The sequence below is a fragment of the Brachyistius frenatus genome, unplaced genomic scaffold, assembly GCF_029030835.1.
Source record: "Brachyistius frenatus isolate BFR_SWC_R1_liver_20210118 unplaced genomic scaffold, ASM2903083v1 Contig_2, whole genome shotgun sequence".
NCBI classification, from domain to species: Eukaryota; Metazoa; Chordata; class Actinopteri; family Embiotocidae; genus Brachyistius; species Brachyistius frenatus.
The window spans coordinates 450,153-470,000 of NW_027210601.1; the positions used below are offsets into that span (position 1 = coordinate 450,153).

The 19,848-nt window shown below is 44.0% G+C and overlaps 2 protein-coding genes across 6 annotated transcripts in view; one reads left to right on the forward strand and one right to left on the reverse strand.

Annotated features, from left to right (window-relative positions):
- Positions 1-12,610, reverse strand: LOC138617226 (claspin). The gene is made up of 24 exons (XM_069692012.1): positions 12,335-12,610; positions 11,348-11,465; positions 10,671-11,101; positions 10,086-10,238; positions 9,783-9,839; positions 9,617-9,689; positions 9,306-9,408; positions 8,570-9,150; positions 7,903-8,091; positions 7,539-7,702; positions 7,064-7,275; positions 6,856-6,908; positions 6,523-6,716; positions 5,507-6,029; positions 5,253-5,286; positions 4,951-5,035; positions 4,686-4,840; positions 4,344-4,505; positions 4,007-4,128; positions 3,481-3,611; positions 3,152-3,272; positions 2,346-2,425; positions 1,551-1,712; positions 1-743 (listed from the first exon to the last, which is right to left on the reverse strand). The coding sequence occupies exons 1-24, from the start codon at positions 12,359-12,361 to the stop codon at positions 618-620; spliced, it is 4,056 nt and encodes a 1,351-aa protein (XP_069548113.1). The 5' UTR covers positions 12,362-12,610; the 3' UTR covers positions 1-617.
- ago4 (argonaute RISC component 4) overlaps positions 11,444-19,848 on the forward strand; it is a 23,481-nt gene continuing 15,076 nt past the window's right edge. For 4 of the 5 annotated variants that reach the window (XM_069692025.1, XM_069692043.1, XM_069692034.1 and 1 more), the window contains exon 1: positions 14,098-14,272. In XM_069692025.1, coding sequence (XP_069548126.1) covers positions 14,254-14,272 — 19 coding nt within the window. In that variant the 5' untranslated portion in view covers positions 14,098-14,253. Of the gene's footprint in view, positions 11,482-14,097; positions 14,273-19,848 lie in introns of those variants that run through there. The other variant, XM_069692069.1, reaches the window with a different exon arrangement.

A 19,848-nucleotide genomic window follows, 5' to 3' on the forward strand; every position in this document is an offset into this window, starting at 1 on the left:
TGTAAAAATACTTTAAAATATCTATTTAAACATCAATTTCTCCACAACGGTGTGCATCTCACCTGCTGCAGGTGGAGAGCAGACGAAAGCAATCAAGAGTAAAGTCTTAAAATACGCTTTTATTTACAATGTAAAACAAATACATTTTATTAATCATACAAAAAAAAAAAAAATCCTCCACTATTAAAAAAAACAAACAAACCCCAAATCAATCCTATTTACATGATAAAACATTTTTGACCTCAATCAAGCGGCCCACATCAAGTGAATGTGACAGATGATTGCCTCTGACGACATCACGGATTTAAAACTCTGACACACGGGCCGAACTAGTGAACGGAGAGTGTGCGAGACACCGATAGGAGCTTCAGTGGTGTGCTTTAGTTCGCCGTTTTAAGGCAATGTAAACATGCAAACCCACCTGACCGCCTGTTTGCGTTTTATAAAATCAGCCCCCAGACGCCTCACAAGCCTGGAAACGCATCGTTTTGCCTCCGGCTTTGTTTTTTTTTGTTTTGTTTTTCAAGTCTTACTGGCAGGTGAAATAGCGGAAGTGGAAGGTAAACGCCGCCTCCCAACCGCCGCCGGATGCCGATGATCGTCATTCAGTCGCGTCCTCAGTGGTCCAGGTAGTGGAAGATGCTCCTCGAGGAGTCTTTTGTCTGTCCCGCAGCTTTGTTCTCCCTGCAGACCCTCTTCGCTGCCGGGTTCACTGCTTCCACCTGTCCCCTCCTCTTCACCACCTGAGGGATCAAACACGCATCCAGAGGTGAAGTGTTTTCACTACACCGGGGGCTGAATGAGAAATAATCACCGACGGCTTAATGTGGTCAAAAGAATAAATGGTTAGAAGTGTGTCGCATGTTTCTCAAAAAGCTAAATAACCATGTGACTCCAATCGTGAAGGCTGCACACAGTTTCCTCCGGTCGGTGGTGAATGGGCTCTGATAGGAGCAGTGTGGACTCTGGCTCCACCTAGTGTCACACACTGAGACTGCAGCAGAACCAACAACATTCACATGGCTGCCGTACCCCGAGCAGACTCTTTGGAAAGTATTTTGGTTTTGTGTTGATTTTAGAGCAGCCAAAGAGACAACAGACAAAGTGAAGCCCTGTTTATCAGGACGAAAGTGTCGCGCTGTACCCGACCCAAAACGTTAGCAGTACAATCAGATGCTCCATATGAAGATTGGACTATTTGTCCAGTGTTTATTTTTTTCAAATATAAATTATCTGGCAATCTGAAAATCGGGGACTCGCCTCCTTCGTTCTATCTGCACCAACACAATCATCGCTTCTGACCACTCCGACTCAGCAGATTTGGCTCCCATTGACCCCCAAAAGTTTCAGGTCCGTGTGTAAAAAAAAAAAAAAAAGTATGTAACTGTTGTGTGTTGATGTTGATCGTAACTTGAACTACTTCATGAAGTTTATAACTGTGTACACCACAGGGCTCGCTGAAGTTTTTACCCCCTCATAAAGATGGACAGAAAAGCGTCTAATAATAATAATAATAATAATAATAATTCCTTTTAATTTCCTTCACCCACCTGTCTCTGAGGAGCGTTTGACGTTTTGTCGTCCTTCTCGGGAGAGAGCGTCTGAAACAGAAACCCTCGGGTGTTTCTGGGGGCCAAAGGATTCCCCTCCGAGATCGAAGCCAGTTTCTGGAGGACAGCGTGAGGCTGGCTCAGAAGAGAACCTCTCTTCACCTGAAAAAAAAAATATCAATAAATCAATAAAACATAAATCTTAGGTCGGCCTCGCGCGGATAGCAGAGAATGGATAATGAACTTGGGTGCGAGTGGTTGTTGGCCTTAAATATTTAACCAACTCTCATCCTGAAACACCCTGAACATTTTCCAGAGAGGCTTTTGTTTAGATTTGAACTAAGAACAGGTCAGAAAATGTTATTTTCTCATCCACCGGCATCAGTTTCCTGCAGTTCAACTTGTGAATGGCATCAATATTCCATAATGCAGTCAATGAATAGCTTTACTGACCCTCGTAAGAGGTTTTCTAATTTGACAGAACAGTGAGATATTGTCTGGAGCCAGAAGAGGAGCTTGAGGCTTTAAATGACAATTGACGAAGTCGTGCTATTTTTAGAAAGTCAGATACTTCCCGTTTTTATGAGCTTACGATCTTAAAAAAAAAAACACAAAACAGATTTGGTTGTAAACCGGAATCAAAGATAAGACAGGTTATTTAGCGAGGAACCCGTCACACGTTGTTGCACTAGATGTGATGAAAACAACACAAAAAGCTGGAAAAAACAAAAACAAACAAACAAATGAAATCGTGTTTAAAATGTGAAGTGAGTTCTGCGTCTGTGTTCGACTCACCTGTGAAGGCTGCGAGGGTCTCTGGAAGGGATTGAGAGCCGATGTTGTCTTGTTCTCTGGCTGCGGTGCCGCGGGGGGCTCTGGTTTGAACGGGGAGGTTGGTGAATAAGGCATGAGAATCCTCCACCGCGAAAACACTCTTCAAATTAAACATCATTTCTCAACTATCTACTGATATTAAACTTCAGTTTGAACAAATCTCACCATCAAAAAAAAAAAGAACTTACTTTACATTGGCGGTCCTAAAATGTTTTCATCTTAATTCACCCACAGAAAACACTTTGTATTTCTATTTTTTTTTTAAATAATTATCATCAATAATCTCATTTGTATGAAGGCTGAGAAGTAAAAAAAAAAAAAAACCCTTCATTTTAAAAAGATGTGCGACAGAACAAATAGCTCAAACGCCCTTAAAATCTCATTGGTGTCCCTTTGTTCAGCCCACTTTGTCGTTTAAATGTGAAGCAGAGAGCAAAAACAAACACGTAGCAGTAGTATTATTCATTTCTCATCTCTTCTTTATCCGGGAGATTTTCATGTCTGTCAGGAAATGAGGACTGTTGCGTAACTTGCATTTAGTAATCAGAGGATCTCCGTCTGCTTTAGTTTAGCTCGCCGGGACACGCGTCTGAAGCAGCCTCCCCCGTGCAGATTCAGGCAGGACAACATTCAGAACTAAAGCATGGGGATGCGGGATTTCAGCAGATTTAAGTACTTAATCACCCCCTAGTTATAAACTTAATTTGCTCTGGAAGGAGTCTTTATGATGTTTGAGGGATTCTTGTGAGGCCTCGTATCAAACTGACCTTTTCTCTGCAGAGTCTTGGCCGTCAGTTTCTTGGCCAGCTTCATGAAGTGACTGTCCTCGCCTCCGATCTTCTCATCGTCAGCCTCCAAATCTTCCCCTTTCTTGGCTTTCTGTTCAGACTGCCGAGAAGAAAAACGGACAAAAGAGTGAAGAGAAAATAATTCACAAGCTGCACACAGTTTGTGGGGCAAAACCTCTGTGTGTGTGTGTGTGTGTGTGTGTGTGTGTGTGTGTGTGTGTGTGTGTGTGTGTGTGTGTGTGTGTGTGTGTGTGTGTGTGTGTGCGTGCGTGCGTGCGTGTGCGTGTAGAACAAACTGTGCATCCTACCTGCTCTCTGAGCCACTGTTCTCTCTCCAGTCTCTCCTTCCTCCTCCGGACCTCAGTCTGGTCCACATCTTCATCTTCCTCCCCGTCTTCCTCCCCCTCTGCGCCCGTCATGTCCATGTTGAAACCATCATCTGCACGAGAGGTTAAAAATACAACTCTGGATGACAACAGTTAAAGACACGAGATATTCGTCATTTAGTTCCATATTCATCTCCAATTCCACACACTTTAAGACTTTAGCCTTCGATTGTCTTCAGTTTTGTGATTTGCTGTGTTTTTATTATCCACTGGTGGATGACTAACTGCAGAATATAATTGCCCTTTGTAGGGATGAATAAAGTTATACATAATAATATGTAATTAAACACATGTAACACTTTAAACAAATAGCTGTGAATCTCAGCAGAAATATGCTTAAAGACTTATTTTTGGTCAGGTCTTTATTATCTTTTTGTTTATTCAAACTTCATGACCAAAAACTTGGTATTTAAGGGTATTCCTTTATTCCCTCGTCATGTAGACTCACCGATGTTTTTCCAACGGAAGCGGCGAGCTCGTCCGGGTCCATCAGAGTGAAGGTCGCCGTCAGCCAGGTAGCGCTCCTGGTACAGCCTCAGGCGACGCTTGTCATCATCCATAATCTGCTTCCTTTAAGATCAATGGATGCATTTTAAAACGTCGAACTCTCAGGTTCTAAAACATTTCACAGATCCAAGCGACCCATCTCAAGTTTTTCTTCCTTTCAGAGCATCTTTAGAGAACAAACCAGAACAGGTTCGTCTCCGGTTTCCCCTCTTTTGCCTGCATGAATGCACCGTGGCCCAAAGATGTCAGACGTGGTATTTAATAAACGCGTTACTCACATGTGGATCTTGTTGACTTGGTCCTGCAGCTCTTCGTCAGAGGGAAGCTCTTCCAGGAGCTCCTCTTCCTCGTACTCGCTCCCTCTGTCGCCGTCCTCATCGTCGCTGCCCGCGTCGCTGCCCGACAGCTCGGCCTCAGAGTCCAAGTAGTCGGTCAAACGCCTGAGGGGAAAAAAAAAAAGGATGCAAGAAACGATTGAAATTGTGAATTATCAATGAAAATAACAGTAAATCATATTTCGACACAACAAACATCAAACTTTTTATGTTTACAGAAGAAGAAAAGAAACGAGCACGAATAATGTGCTGCTTTAATAAAGTTACATTTGATTCGTCACTCACATTTTCTTCTTCTTCTTCTTCTTCTTCTTGACCCGAAGAGGAGCGAACACTCCCTCCATCTCCTCCTCTTCCACATCATTATCCTCCTCTTCACCGATATCTGCTTCATCCCCCACCTCGCTATTTTCCTCTCCATCATCATTATTGTTGTCCTCCTACATACCCAAAATTCAGCTGTCAGATTTTCTTATTTGCATTATAAAAGATATTCCTCCACACATTTGACGTTTCTGCTTTCAGACTTTTTTTTTCCCTTCTTTTTTACCTGCTCACTTTCCACATCTGACAGAAAGCTAAACTCGCGGTCATCTTCCTCATCCTCCCGTTCTTCCTCCTCCGGCTTCTTTTTACTTTATAGGGAGAAATCACCATGAAAATCTTAACACAGCGAAAAAATAGTACAATTCATATTCCTTTAATTATTTCTATCATAAGGGAGTCATCACAAAAGGTTTCACAGATGGAGAAGTGTTACGTGTCAAGAAAACAACGAACAAAAACCTTCTCGTTTATTTCATGACGATGGTAATGACGATGATGATGATATACGAGGTCTTTATACTGTACCTGTCTTGTGCCGGTGAAGCCGTATGAGCAGAACCTAAAGTTGGCAGCAAAGGAGACGAATATAAATGTTGTGTAAATGGAATCAACTAAATCGTATATTGAAAAGTACCGAAAATAAACAGAAGATATGAATTTATAATGGTCAGTCATCCCGACAATGAATTCCAGTTCCTGTGAATGACTTTAATAAATCAGACTATTTGAAATGATTGTAAATAATGTGTTCATCTGGAGAAAAGGGCACACGGTCTAACCTGCACAGGGGAATTTGCCGGAGCACAGCCCCATCAGCTGATCCATGGTATTGTCAGACGCGTCGTCTTTAACCTTCTCCGTCTGCTCCTCTCCACGCTGCGTTGCTGGAAACGCTCCCGAGCACAACCCCAGCAGCTCGTCGTCCTGCGTTCCCTCGAGGCCGCCGCCGCCGCCGCCGCGACCGGAGCCGCTCTGCGATGCCCCGAAAACCCCCGAGCACAACCCCAACAACTCCCCCATGTTGGCGTCCATTGCGTTTTCATCCAGGCTGTCCAGGATCAACTGTCTCTTGTGGGAGCGAGGGGCCCCCGGCCGAGGCCCCACGTTCAGGAAGCCGTCTGCGTCGAGTAGCTGCGAATGGGTGTCGTCTTCCAGGGAGAAACGACCCTGCGAGTCCCCGCCAGGACCGGAACGAACCGAACCCAGGGGCCCCGAATCCGCACCGGGGGAGGGAGGTGCGTACAGGTCTTGGGAGTCCTCAACAGGGAGGCAGAGGGACGGCTCGGAGAGTTTGCCTGAACTCTGGTGGGGGAAGAAAATGAATTAGAACACTTCACTGTGAAGAAAATTACGTTTTATATATAAATACTATAAAATAAATCTCTTTTTCTTTTGATTTGTTTTGCTGTTACCTTTCTCTGTATTTATTTGTTGTAATCATCTTAATCTCGCCTTTTCAGTTTTAAGTAGAAGTCTTTTAACTTCCTGCCACACCCGTACAACCTCTTGTTTACTTGTAAATAAAAGTTATAACTGCATTGTTACACATTTATATGATGAAGTTTTGTGTAAAAATGTGATCTCTTATTATGGTTCTATTTAATAAATACATTTCTGACACAGAAAATCGTGCCCCTCTCTATCATAAGTACATTTTCTAATTTGACTGAACTGAAACACATACATTTAACCGTGGGCACGTTCGAGGGAATTCAAAAACCCTAACATGAAATCCTTTTGATGCTCCGACAATTAAACAACAACAACAACAACAACAAAAAAAACTCAATCTCACCTTGGAGGCGGAGCCGAGGAAGCTGGGCCTGAAGAAGCAGGGCGAAGGCGAGCGGAAAATGGAGGAGCTGGAGACGCCTTTCCCTGTGGAGCGCTGGTTATTGACGGGTTGGTACGAGGTGATCATGGATCCCGCCAGCTCGAAGCTGCTGTTGTGGCTGTTGTCCTTCACCAGGGACAGAGAGTCGTCCTCTTCTGGAGACCAGAGGGACGAGTACGTGGACAAAACCTTTGTTATCGATGTGTTACGTAAAGTGATAAACCAGTGATTTCTCTCGAGTGTAAAAGAAGGTGGACAAACTCAATGGAGGTCTTTCATCTCGCCTTTACTCACCCATCTTATTGCTGCTGTCATTTCCAGAACCTCCGGACCTTCTGACACCATCGCTAAAGAGGAACGCAGTAAACAAAAACAGTAAACATTTCAGTACACACTTCTTCTTTTTTTTAATATTTATTATTATTATAAAAAAAATTCAAAGATGCCCACTCGAGAGTCATCTACAAAAACATAAAGACGGATAAAGAAACGTCAAACCCACCCAGTGCGAGAGCAGGAGCTGCCGGGGAACAGCATGAGAGTGCCATCTGTGTTAATGAGGTCGGGAGTCAGTGAGGGTCCGATCCGAGCCGAAGGAGAAGGAGAAGTGCTCCTGATACTCTGGACCACACTGCCTTCTTCCTCCTCCTCCTCCTCCTCTTCTCGCTCCTTCTCTCCTTCGCTACCGCCACCTCCCAGTAAGTCGTCTACACCCTGGGAGACAGAAGAGCAGCCTTGACGTCAGTTAAAAGGGACAAAAAAAAAAAAAAAGGGGGGGGGGGGGGGGGGGGGGGGGGGGGGGGGGGGGGGGGGGGGGGGGGGGGGGGGGGGGAAAAAAAAAAAAAAAAAAAAAAAAAAAAAAAAAAAAAAAAAAAAAAAAAAAAAAAAAAAAAAAACAGAAGTAAAAAAAAAAAAAAAAAAAAAAAAAAGTCATTCGTTTCTTCCCGAAGCAACGAGTAACAAATTCGCCCCTTTACCTCCTCTTCCTCTGACTCGTCCGTCATGTCTTCCTCCTCCTCTTCGTCCTCCCCGCAGTCTTCGTTGTCGAGGCGATTCAGCTCGACCTTGCGCGCCCTCTCCTCTTTCCTCCGTTGGGCCATGGCGAGCTGCAGGCGCTGCTGCAGAGTCAGCAGCTTCTCTCCTGCACAACGAGGGGCACGAGAGGTCAAGCCGTGTCTGGAAGCAACTGGCTTATAATTTAAAGTCAAGACCCGAGTCCCCTGTGCCTGCACAGGTTGTTGTTATTGATTTTTTTTTTTTTAAATTTAAGTCAACCGTCAGGTCTCCCATCTCTTCAAAACGCTACGTGATGTCCGAGAATTTTTTTTTTTTTTTCCTCACCTGGTTTGCCGGTCGCCGGCTCCTCCGCTCCCTCTTTGACGGTGACGGTGACGGACTCCGTGCGAAGCTCCTCCTGGCCAGACGGAGTGCTGTCTTTGCGGATGATGTTGAGCTGCATGGTGCGCTCTCCCTGGGGCCGTGTGGGTGCATGAACGTGACGAAGGTAGCGCTCCTTCAGGGCCTCCACGCCTGATTGAAGGAGAAGTAAATAAAATGACTCGGTAATATCGGACTTATGACATGGTTTGGTTGTAGTTTGGTTCTTTAGGTCCAGAATAAAGCAGAAAATTATACATTGCTGCATTTTAATTTGGATTACCTTAGTGTTCACTCGGACATTTTTAACATTGAAAACAAAAGGCCTACGGATATGGCCACAACCTAACTGGAGGGCAACAGGAATTCCTCCGTTGCATACGCCAACAAAAATCTGCTGCAAGAAGACTTGTTTTAGTTTCCCTTTACTGAAATAATAATGTTAGTATTATTGATAGTAGCTCTTTTGTTTGGTCTGTTTAGATATCTTTGGTCCGAGCTGCAGTCATACTTCAGTTGAACCACACTGGAGTTTGTTTTCACGGATCCAAACCTGCCAAACCTGAAAACACCCGGATCTCTTTTCTTTTTGTGCATCCAATGTTGGAATGGGAAAGGAATCGCGACTCACCGGAGTTGAGCTGAGGAGGCTCGAGCTGAATAAAAGCTCCGTCATCGGGACACAGTTTGGCGACAGGTGGGGGGTCCAGTCCCAGCTCCTTCAGTCTGGCCAGTTTGTCCTTCTTCGGCTTGGTGGGCTGCTGCCCTGAAGCCTCTGCCGCCGCCGAATCAGCGCTCCCTGACCGAGGGTCTACCGAAGCCCCAGATGGAGGCGCTGTCCGCCGGGCTTCAGAGACAGACGGCGATGCGGCCTGGTTTTGTTCTGGAGGCGCAGCAGCGGGTTCCTCTCCAGAGTCAGAGGCAGGTTTCTCTACAGCGTCTGATGTGACCGACTCCTGCAGACTCTCGGAGAGGTACAGCATCGGGCCAGATTCCTGCTCTGGATCTGAGGTCACGGGAGGTTCTTTGGCCTGGCTGAAGCTCTCCTGCTGCGGAGACGAAGTCGCTGCAGGTTGAAGCATCGGCTGGATCTGAGTGGATGAGAGATCCAGACAGGGGGGACAATCCTGCTCTGTGGACGGCTGTTGGGGCTCGCTGGTCAGGATAACAGCTGGAGGAGGAGCCGACATCATTTCTGAATACTTTGTCGACCTGAAAAGAGGAAGATTTGCGCAGACTATTATTAAAACATAAGAGTAAAATTCTACAGAACTGCACGCGTGAAAATAAGCAATTCGCATTTATGCTAAAATCTTCCAAACTGGGTCATTTCTGATCCGAAATACGTGTCAAATGTTTGTATTTACTTCAACAGCGCCATGGCAGGACCCCCTGGCCTGCCTCTCTTCTTAAAGAACTGGTCGAGGGTCTTGGGCTCAGGGATGTGGTAGGGCAGCCCCAGTGTTGACTCTACACAGGCAGAAGGACATGTCAGAAAGGTGCCGTCCCACGAGAGCGCGAAACATGCGACAACGCTTAAAATCTGCTTTTCAAATCTGTGTCCAAATGTAAAACTTCTTGTGCAAAACCAAATAATCTGCACCGAACAGAGAAAAGAGCAGCAAACATATTAAATGGAAGATAAATGGATAAAACAATAAAAGTCGTGTAAACTGACCTCTGACCAGCCTCTGAGACTCGCTGTGGAGATGCTTTATCGCGTCTTTGCTGGCTCGTGCAGCTTTTCTCTCCTGAAAACATCACATATTGACCATCAGAAAGAGCTTTTAGCCATTAAAAGTATTTGGTACTGATCCATTTTTGAGCATTTTGTCTCTGCATACCACACGCTGGGGTTTCTGAGGTGACTCCTCATCTTCCTCGTCATCCAGGAGATGATCCTGCAGCAAAATTTAACACTGATCACACCAAAAGACGTCTGCAAAGTGTCTCAGTCTTTTCACTACAACATTCAACCATACATTTATCAAATCAAAAAAAGCAAGGACTTGAATTCCAGTACATGTTTTTATTCTAATGAAAGAAAGACCGAACATGAATGACACCAACTGTATGTAAAGTCATATTTTATACTGGTGGGAGACGTGTGGAGATTTCTCGACACGTCATCTTTTTTTTTTTGGTACCTTGTGTTTTTTCATCTTTTGCTTGACTGCAGCTCGGATGGCATCCAGAGACTCTTCTTCCTCCTCTTCCTCATCATTCAGACCCGTGTCGAACAGGTCTGTGTCACCCAGCGGAAATCCACTGTCATTCAGAGCCCGAGGGAGCGGCGACTCCTGAGGAAACCGGTGTAGGGTAGGTAGGTAGTTACTTTATTAATCCCCGAGGGGACATTTTTTTTTTCCGCTACAGCAGCATACAGAAGTAATAAGATAATAATAGAATCATAGAAAAGCAATAAAATAGCAGTAAATAATATAAAATGCACAGTATATACAGTACAGTATACATCTATATATATTATATACAAAAGTACATGTAAAGTTGTTTTTAAGTAGTATAACCCGCATGTCAAGTCACTTGATTGTTTTTCTGCCGTTTCGCAGTTGACGTTATGTACAAGTCTCCCTAATTTGATTTGGTTTGTGCAGCAGATGTTAGTTCCTTAATTTAGTGATTTCACATAATGTGAACTCGTTATTTTTGAATGGATGTGTGTGAAAACAACGATGACGCATCGAACGCCGTGTAAAAAGAGTTCGACTCACTTCGTTGCTTTCAGAGAACTTCTCTTTCCTCTTCAGTTTTTCCACCGCTTTGCTTTGCTTTTCCTTTTTTTCACGATGTCTCTGGCTCTTCTCTCTCTTCTTCCGTTCTTTCGTCGATTTCACTTCCTTCTTCGGCTCCGCCGGCCGCTCCTCCATTTCTCCGCTCCTCTCCGGCTCGGCCTCGCCGTCCTCGCTGTCCGTCGGCGCGCGGCTTATTCTCTTGCTCTTCTGCACTCCTTTCTCCTTCCTCTCCTCCTCGACCGCTCCGGTCTCCATCTCCTCTCCGCTGGAGGCGGATAAAACCAGTGCCTCCGCCGCGCCTACGCTGCTCTCCGCGGCGGCCTCCTCCTCCTCCTCTTCATCGCTGTCTCTGATGGCGTTACGGTGAGATTTTCTGTGAGCCGTGATGTCGTCTTCGTCGTCATCAGAATCTGAACGCAAAAAAAAAAAAAAACTATTCAGCAACAGCCAGATCAAATCAGGACTTTTGGGTTACACAGCAAAACAGTATGCAAGTGAAGAGAAGGTGAAAATGCACACGTGCAGAAGCAGATCACGGGACGCCATCCGAACGAGAGTTTGACTGCTTTGTTTTACTCTTGTGTTGCACACATTTGCATACTTGATCCCACATTTACACAGCACACATCCTGTCATCTTTTGTCCAGCGTCTTTACCTGGAAGGTCGTCTCTTTTGCCAGCCGTCTCTGTCACCATCTCCTCTGCTGGAGAGCTCATCCCGCTGTCCGAATCACTCTCTGGTGGCATCCTCGACCCACGTGTCACCGCCTCAACCTGAGTATAATGAATGGTACATAACACTCTTGCATTTTTGTTGTTGTTGTTGTTGTTGTTGTTGCCAATGTCTTGGCTCCTTATGCTTTTTGTATTGCAGCTTTCACGTGGACACAAACTGCCAAATTTTAGTTTTCAGGTTACTTACTTGTGCTCCGTGTTCTGTAACTTACATTAACGTCATCCGATGGTATTATACATTAATTTTATGGTATAAATAGCAGGAGACACCCGTTTATAGCTGTAAAAAAAAATAGAAAAAATTGCTGCGTAACTATTTCTAAAATACTAAATATAAAGCGTACGTCTGTGTTTGCCCTAAAAGCACTCAGGGGAGAAAAAAAAGAAGTCATTTCCTCGCAAAGGTAACTTGAAGCATGGAGGTTTGATTAGTGTGACTTTAGGTGGTTAAATGGATCATTAATTACAATAGTGGCGCCTTGTAATAAACCAAACAATGAACGCGCAAGTTAGCTGGCGACGTAGCTTCCTTTCAACCTTTTGTAGTTGATTAAACGTTTATGATTTAAAGACACGGTGCCCAAAGGGGACTTCTTTCCGTGAGTACTCTCCCAGATCGCAAGTCTATTTCGATATAAAGATCTGAACGGTGCCAGACAGCGTAAATCGACGTGACCAGGCCAAACACCCCAGCTGGCTAAACTAACCTAGCAGGCTAAGTGGCTAATATTAGCACATTTATATAATTTGAAACACTTGATTAAAAAAAATAAAAAAAATTTGGCCTTTCGTCTAACTTACCCCCCCCCCCCCCCTAAAAAAAAAAAGAAGAAAAAAAGGGTTTCACCTGAAAACGTGCCCTTAGAAAGACGAAACTTAAGCTACTGGAGAACTCAGCATTTCCTCACCTGTTGTTGAGAAAGGACGAGGCTCATCTTTTGTCGACTTCACGGAGAAATAAACCAGCAGAGACGGACGCTTCGTCGGAGCCACGACAAGACGCTGAAAAGCACGGCTTATTTCAGTACTTTCATGCACATTTAGGTCAGCGTTTAGTCGGGCGGGCTCCTCTTCCTCCCGCCTGTTCCACACACACACCGAGCAGCAGTTTTGAGCTTTCGCGCGCCGCGACAGCTGGCCCGCAGTTTTTCCGTCGCCGAGCTGTCGATCGTCCCGTTCTCGCTTTCCCATTGGTCCATCGGGGACGCTGGTACCCGCCCCCCCCCGCCCAGTGTGACGACACACTCTGGTTAAAGGATACATTTAAACACCGCGAATCCTCGGGAGGGCGGAGATAAGAAAGAAAGAAAGAAAGAAAGAAAGAAAGAAAGAAAGAAAGAAAGAAAGAAAGAAAGAAAGAAAGAAAGAAAGAAAGAAAGAAAGAAAGAAAGAAAGAAAGAAAGAAAGAAAGAAAGAAAGAAAGAAAGAAAGAAAGAAAGAAAGAAAGAAAGAAAGAAAGAAAGAAAGAAAGAAAGAAAGAAAAAAAGAAAGAAGAAAAGAAAGAAAGAAAGAAAGAAAGAAAGAAAGAAGGAAAGAAAGAAAGAAAGAGAGAAAGAAAGAAAAAAGAAAGAAAGAAAGAAAGAAAGAAAGAAAGAAAGAAAGAAAGAAAGAAAGAAAGAAAGAAAGAAAGGAAGAAAGAAAGAAAGAAAGAAAGAAAGAAAGAAAGAAAGAAAGAAAGAAAGAAAGAAAGAAAGAAAGAAAGAAAGAAAAAGAAAGAAAGAAAGAAAGAAAGAAAGAAAGAAAGAAAGAAAGAAAGAAAAAGAAAGAAAGAAAGAAAAAAGAAAGAAAGAAAGAAAGAAAGAAAGAAAGAAGGAAAGAAAGAAAGAAAGAAAGAAAGAAAGAAAGAAAGAAAGAAAGAAAGAAGAAAGAAAGAAAGAAAGAAAGAAGGAAAGAAAGAAAGAAAGAAGGAAAGAAAGAAAGAAAGAAAGAAAGAAAAGTGAATAATTACTATTTCACTTGTAAAGCAGTTGTTTTAACAGTAAAATGTCTCCCCTGTCTTCATATGTTTGTATAATTTATGAAGCACTTACTTCTATAAAGTCAACAAACTCAGGAAAACAATGCCTTTTCCAGCAAATCCAATTGGGTTTGAAAATCCTTTTTTTTTTCTTCTTTTTTTTTAGCTTAAATGTATTGGAGTAAAATGCACAATATTTGCTCGTGAGATAGAGTAGAAGTGTAAAGTTGCATAAAATGGAAGTATTCAAGTAAAATAGCCTACAAATACCTCAAATGTTTACTAAGTACAATACTTAGTTACACTCCACACACAACAATAACACCGTTGTCTGATTTTCTTGTTTGTTTAAATATAAAAAAAAACTTTGCACTATTGTTTAGTTAGTCTTAATTCAATTTAATTATTCTATTTTATTTGATTCTATTTATTGTATATACTGTGCATTTTTATATTTAATACCTTTTACTGTTGTTTTATTGCTTTCCTGTACCTATAATGCTGCTGTAGCGAAAAAAAAAATCCCCTTGTGGGATTAATAAAGTATCTATCCAGATATATATCTAGATATCTAGATATCTATCGATCTGTCTGTCCTGCAGCTGGTTTCTCGATTTGCGGCACAGCAAATTACGCATGCGCACAGCGACCCCCACGGCTTGTAGCTCGCGCATGCGCAGCTGCAAATCCTCATAACCAGGACCAGTAGCGGGAGCTCAGGTCAGTCAGTCCAGTCAGCAGTCATCCACGCATCTATCTATATTCCGTTTTCTTAAATTAGCCACTTTAAGCTTCGCGATACCGCCCCCAATTTCAGCGTCGGTACGGAGCCGCCAGGCCGGGACAGAGACGGAGAGAGAGGCCTCGGCCATGGAAGCGCTCGGACCCGGTAAGAAATATAAAAGAAAACGGAGAAGGAGCGAGGAGCGGAGAGAGCGAGCCGTGTGTGGGGCCGGCGTGCGCAAATGCGTCGCTTCACTGGGGGCCGCGGCTGCGGCGAGGCCTCGACGCTGTGACGGGAAAACAAACCCGAGGCCCAGCCCGTGCGTTTGCGTAAATGTGTGCGTTACCGTATTTACAACGAGCGAGAGCCACGTTTCCCCGTTAACCACGAGGACGGTTCTCGTGTATTATCGGTTTTCCGACAACGTCTGCGCGGGTTTTATTTATCAGAAGCACGCACGGCTCGTCGTGTCGGGGTTGGCATTGTGTGAGTGGGGATTTAACTGGGACCTTCCTTCCTCCTTCCTTCCGCGTCGTGGTGTGTTTACGTTGATGTTTGTTCTCGGTGTGTTTGTCTTCGGCCCCGTAACCACGACCTTTTTTTTTTTTTTTTTTTTTTTTTTTTGTTGCACCGGGAGACCACGGATATACCGTCGAGATAGATCAAATCCCCCTTTTCTGATTAACCTTTTTTTTTTTTTTTAAATTTGCACCATCGCCATCAGGTCTCTTCGGGCTGCCCCCGTCCAAGATGACAGCGAGGGGTGGAAAAAAAAACAAAATGAATGCCAATAAAAACACATGTTACTGGCGTTAAATGAGCAGACGTGCGGATTTTGTGGCTCGCAATTTACTGTTTTTTTTTTTAACGCGAGGCTGTCATTGGTTTACGCGCCTCTCCTTGGACAGCAAACCCCATGCGCCCGTGGAGAGCACAGCAAGGGATGGATGGCGCTTTTTTTTTTTTTATCGATCAGATCTGCGGGCCAGCTCCATAATACTCGTCTCCTATATGATAACAAAGGCACGCAAATCTGCAGCGATCTTAACGATAAGGCGCGCAGAGGAAAGATAGTCACACACCTGTACACCCAGCGGTTGCGTTTCTATTGTCACGTCCTTGCAAAACGTGTCCAGTTTAATGTCCACCCTCCCGCACCCCAACCTCTCCTCCTCCTCCTCCACCCCCCACATAGACAAACTGTTCTTTTTGTTTGTGAAACGCGTCCGTAGATAAATGAGGCACTTGAATGCATCTTGCAGAAGAAATGACCGTTTGTGCGACAGCTCCGAGAGGGTTTATTTTTGTTGACTGGCTGTATGACCACACGCTTCGCCCACCAGCTCTAAACGAAAGGTGGTGGCTGGAGAAAAAAAAAAAAAAAAATACAAATAAAAACCCGAGATGTTTTGTTTTAGTGGCAAATTTGCTTTGCAGCACCATTCATTCAAATGTTAAACAGATGCACCAGGCAGGTGTGAAGCTCCTGAAGGGGATCTTTTGGAGACAACAATATGGCACCAACATCCACGGGTGGGTGTTTGTGTGTCCTGGTGGACTTCATTGTACTTTTGTTGTACTGAAATGTGACTGGCCAGCTGCTGTTTTGAGATAGTGGTTGTATTTCATGTTTTGTTTACTTTTCCTCAGTGCAGTGTAGACGCAGACGTCCAATCAGATCAGTCATTGATAGGGATGAATACCAAGAGAACTATCTTTTGGGAAATTTCAATTTCAGAGCTGTTAAACTCACATCAGGCCGCGCTGAAATGCTGTTTTATTGTAGAGATTAAAAAAAATACAGACGCAAGGCAGTTTAAGATTGGGGAAAGTAAATCTTACTATCGTTGCCGTTGTTTTGACCTCCAGTACAATAGCAGCGTGCAGAAAAGACGCGTATTATTAGTTGGATTGTGATGTGTAATAACACTTGGACGGGTTGGAAGTTTGTGCCACAGCTGGATATCCTGTTCAGTAATGGTTCAACAAAAGAGCCACCACCTCTGGTTGTTGTCGGACGTTTCTTCTTCTACGGCTTGTGTATAATCGTGTAACGTGTGTCCCAACAACGCCGGTGTAATCGTCTCCAAATTTGCGAGGTGCGATGAGTCGCGAGTTTGCTCTCCAGGTGGTGCGAACGGCGGCAACGACGAGTTTACTCCGTTCGAACACGTTCCAAATTGGGCGAGAAAGTCACAATTATCCCAAAATTGGAGGAATCATTCCACTAAATTAACAGGCGGAGACGGGCGGGAAATATATGAAAACTCCAGTTTCTGGTAAAAAAAAAAAAAAAAAAAAAGTGGGAATGTTGGAGATTAATTTCAGTGCGAGTTATTACATAAACACTGTGTATTTCTGCTGCACTGCCAATCAAAACATGCAATCCAGCAGCAGCAGCAGCTGTAAACACGGACTTTATTTGAAATGTATGTGGATAACACCAATTATGTTGCCTCATCAGTTCAAGTCAAAACCAACGGCGCCCGAACAGCCGAGAACTTTAAACTTCCCTCCTCCGACCAGAAGATATTTCCATCTTACTGAATGGCCGGTAAACGTTTCTCGGTTTTCGTCCGCTTTGGCCACTTTGCCTCCTTAATCCAGGTGATTTGTAGGCGTGGGCGCTCCCTGCCCACTGCTCTTCGTCTCTTGACTCATCACCGGGCCAGAGCCGTCATCCCCGTGCGTATTTCAAGCCCAGCTGTCTCTCCCGCTTGATCGCTGCGGTTACCGGGGACATGCATAGCATCAGTGGGCTCCGTAGCACACGAGCAGTAGCGCGCCGCGCTCCGAAAGTGCCGATTTCAAACATCAGATTGGCGAGGAGAGAGAGAGAGAGAGAGAGAGAAAAAAATATCTTTGCACCGTGTTGTGTTCAATGCCCATTTGGATCCAAGCTAAAAGATGCACGTAAGGAGCGAAAGGACTCGCTTGGCTCCGGTTGCGCGTGTCGTTTTCGCTGCCAGAAGACGCTAATTTCACTTCCTCAATGTAGATGCAGCTCCGTCTCACTCGGAGCAGACGCACAAAACTGTGCAGGAAGCTCGCTCGACGGAGTTGTTAAATCGAGGCCTCAATGTGAGACTTTGTCGACTCTGTTGTGTCCCTATGTGTGATATCTAGCTCTCTCTAAATGTTTTATTGATGTTGTTCTTGCAGAGGAAGATGATTCACAGACCGGTTTAGATCGTCAGCTCCGTGTTTTGTTGTAATAACGCATGACGAGGTTTCTTAAGGATGGAAGAGGAAGAGAAAAACATACAGGAAAGAAGTCACATTATAAAAGAGGTCTTGTAGATTGACATGAATGTTGTTCTGCAAATTTGTCGCTTTAATTCCTGAATAAGATTTCCTCTGTAATGTTGGGTGGCCTGCAGGGTCATGTGATGCTTCTCTCACTCAAAGTTGTTGTTGTTTTTGTTTGTCTGTGGTTGTCGCTGCACAACTTTTACCCCTGACGGGTTCTGTCCCAAGTTGGGGCCGCTAAGATATCCTCGTTTGCATGAATGTAGGCCATGTTGTTGTTGTTGTTGTTTTTCTCATCGTAGCTGCATTACGACCATACGTTATACAAATAGATGCATTGTTCTTAATGCCATTTGATTTGAGATGCAAAAGTTACTTGAACTGTCGCTTGACAGGAAAATATTATTTTGATAATAAACTTTTAACTTTCTGAGTGAATTTAGTGGAGGGGGGGTAAATATTCTCAAGTTCCCATAACTCGGATATCATTATTTTCTGCTTGTCTTTACCATCTATTACTACAATCTTCGGGTTTAAGACTGTTGGTCCAAGAAACCAAACATTTGAAGAAGTCACTGTGGACGTGTGATTGACTATTTCTGGTGTTTAACTAACCAAACGAAGTAGATTAATTACAAGTAAAAGTAATCCTCTTACATTTAGTATCTTCTCACCGGTTGTTCTTTCAGTTACATCTATTTAATTCTGCTTCTTCACTTGTTGCCATTTTGTTTACAGACATAACATCAGCTCACTAGTCCAAGTTGGAAACACATGTAGAGCTGAAATAACCGCTTTATCGGATTAAAAATGATTGAGTTATAATTTAGGCAATCATTTCAGTAATTGTTTTCTTTCTTGGTTGTCAGAATTGGTTGCTTTTCTTGGTCTTATGTGACAGTAAACGGAATATATTCTGGTTTTTGGACGGTCGGTCAGGCGATACAGTCAATCTGCAGATATCAACTTGTGCTTTTTGTGCACATTTTTCTGACGTTTTCCAGATGGTCCACCGATAAATTTAAACATCAGCGTTTCGGTGTCGTAGATTCGGCGGTGTTCACTTTCCTAAGCACCGGGCGAGTTGTGGAGGAAGGATGGCTTCAGGCATTTCACATTGAGAGACGCACATTTCTAAGTGTAGTAATGTGGCAGCTGAGGAGGCTATATATAGGTACAGCTCTGCTTTTGGTAGAAGAGGAAACCCTCGAACTCACTGTGTGCCGTGTAGTGGCTCAAATGCTTTCTGCAACACCTGTACATGCACACAGTGAGCAGAAAACCGAGAAAAGAAAAAAAAAAAGTACAGTGTCATAGTTTCGGATATAAAAGGACATTTTTCTCTGGCCTGGTGTTGGCCGGAAAATAAGTCTTATGACAGTGGATTTTCTCTCCCTACTACTGTAAAGCGCTGGAATATACATTAATAAAAAAAAATATTTTAAGCAAAAATGACAGATGTTCTGCCTTTTTTGTTTCTTTTATTTGAGGACTTGAATATTTTGCGATTTAGGCCACGAGGTCAAAGAAATTTCAGTATTTTCTGACATTTTGTAAACAAAGTAATGAACTGAAAAAAACCACACAAAAAAACAATTGTCCGAATAATTGTGTCGTATTTATGGTATAGCAGTAAATGTTACATACAATTTGCACAAACCCTGAATACAGCGTGAACTCCGAAAGGCCAGACCCGTTTGATGGTTTGCATGCAGATCAATGCAAAGCGCGATTGAATGCGCCACGAGGTGCGAAGGGAGTTGCAGCGCACGTGTGACGGCGCCGAGCGCGCTCGAGACGCATTAATGCGGAGACGAATACACAATCGGCAGCTTCCAGCGTGGAGTACAACACTTGCGGAGCCTTTTGTTGCCATCAGTAACGAGGCCAGTAGGACAGAATGGAATGAATCATCGGAGGATCTTTAGTCCCAAGTCGTGACAAAGAGAAGCAGACATGCAACAAATGGCTGCTTATTTGATTGTATCGTAAACATAATGGGTTGGGTGGGGGGCGCGAATGGCTCGTTTGAATGATGGAGTAGGAGAGGGGAGGGGGGTGTGAATGGCTCGTTTGAATGATGGAGTAGGAGGGGGAGGGGGGGGGAGGGAGGTGATCTGGGGCCTAGGCTAGATGAGGGCATGTCGTGAATCGTGTTTTCAGGAAGGGATGGGGAGGGTCCTGATTGTCCGTGCTCTCGCTCTTCAGTTGCTAACTGGAGCGTGCGGGTGCAAGGAGTTCAGGAGGACCCCCGCAGTCCTGTAGCTGTCAGCTAAAAGGCATCAAGCAGCCTCCTTCAGTACCACCAGCAGTGTATTGTTTTAACTTTGGCATAACTATATTTCCTGACTTCTGAGTATACTCTCAAATCTTTTCCACGCTTTGCCATTCAACACACCCTCTCTCTGTAGTGCCAGAGGATTTTTTTTTTTTTTGTGTGTGGTTTTTTTGTGGTTTTTTTTTTTTCTTGTCTTGGAGCATTTCGCAAGACA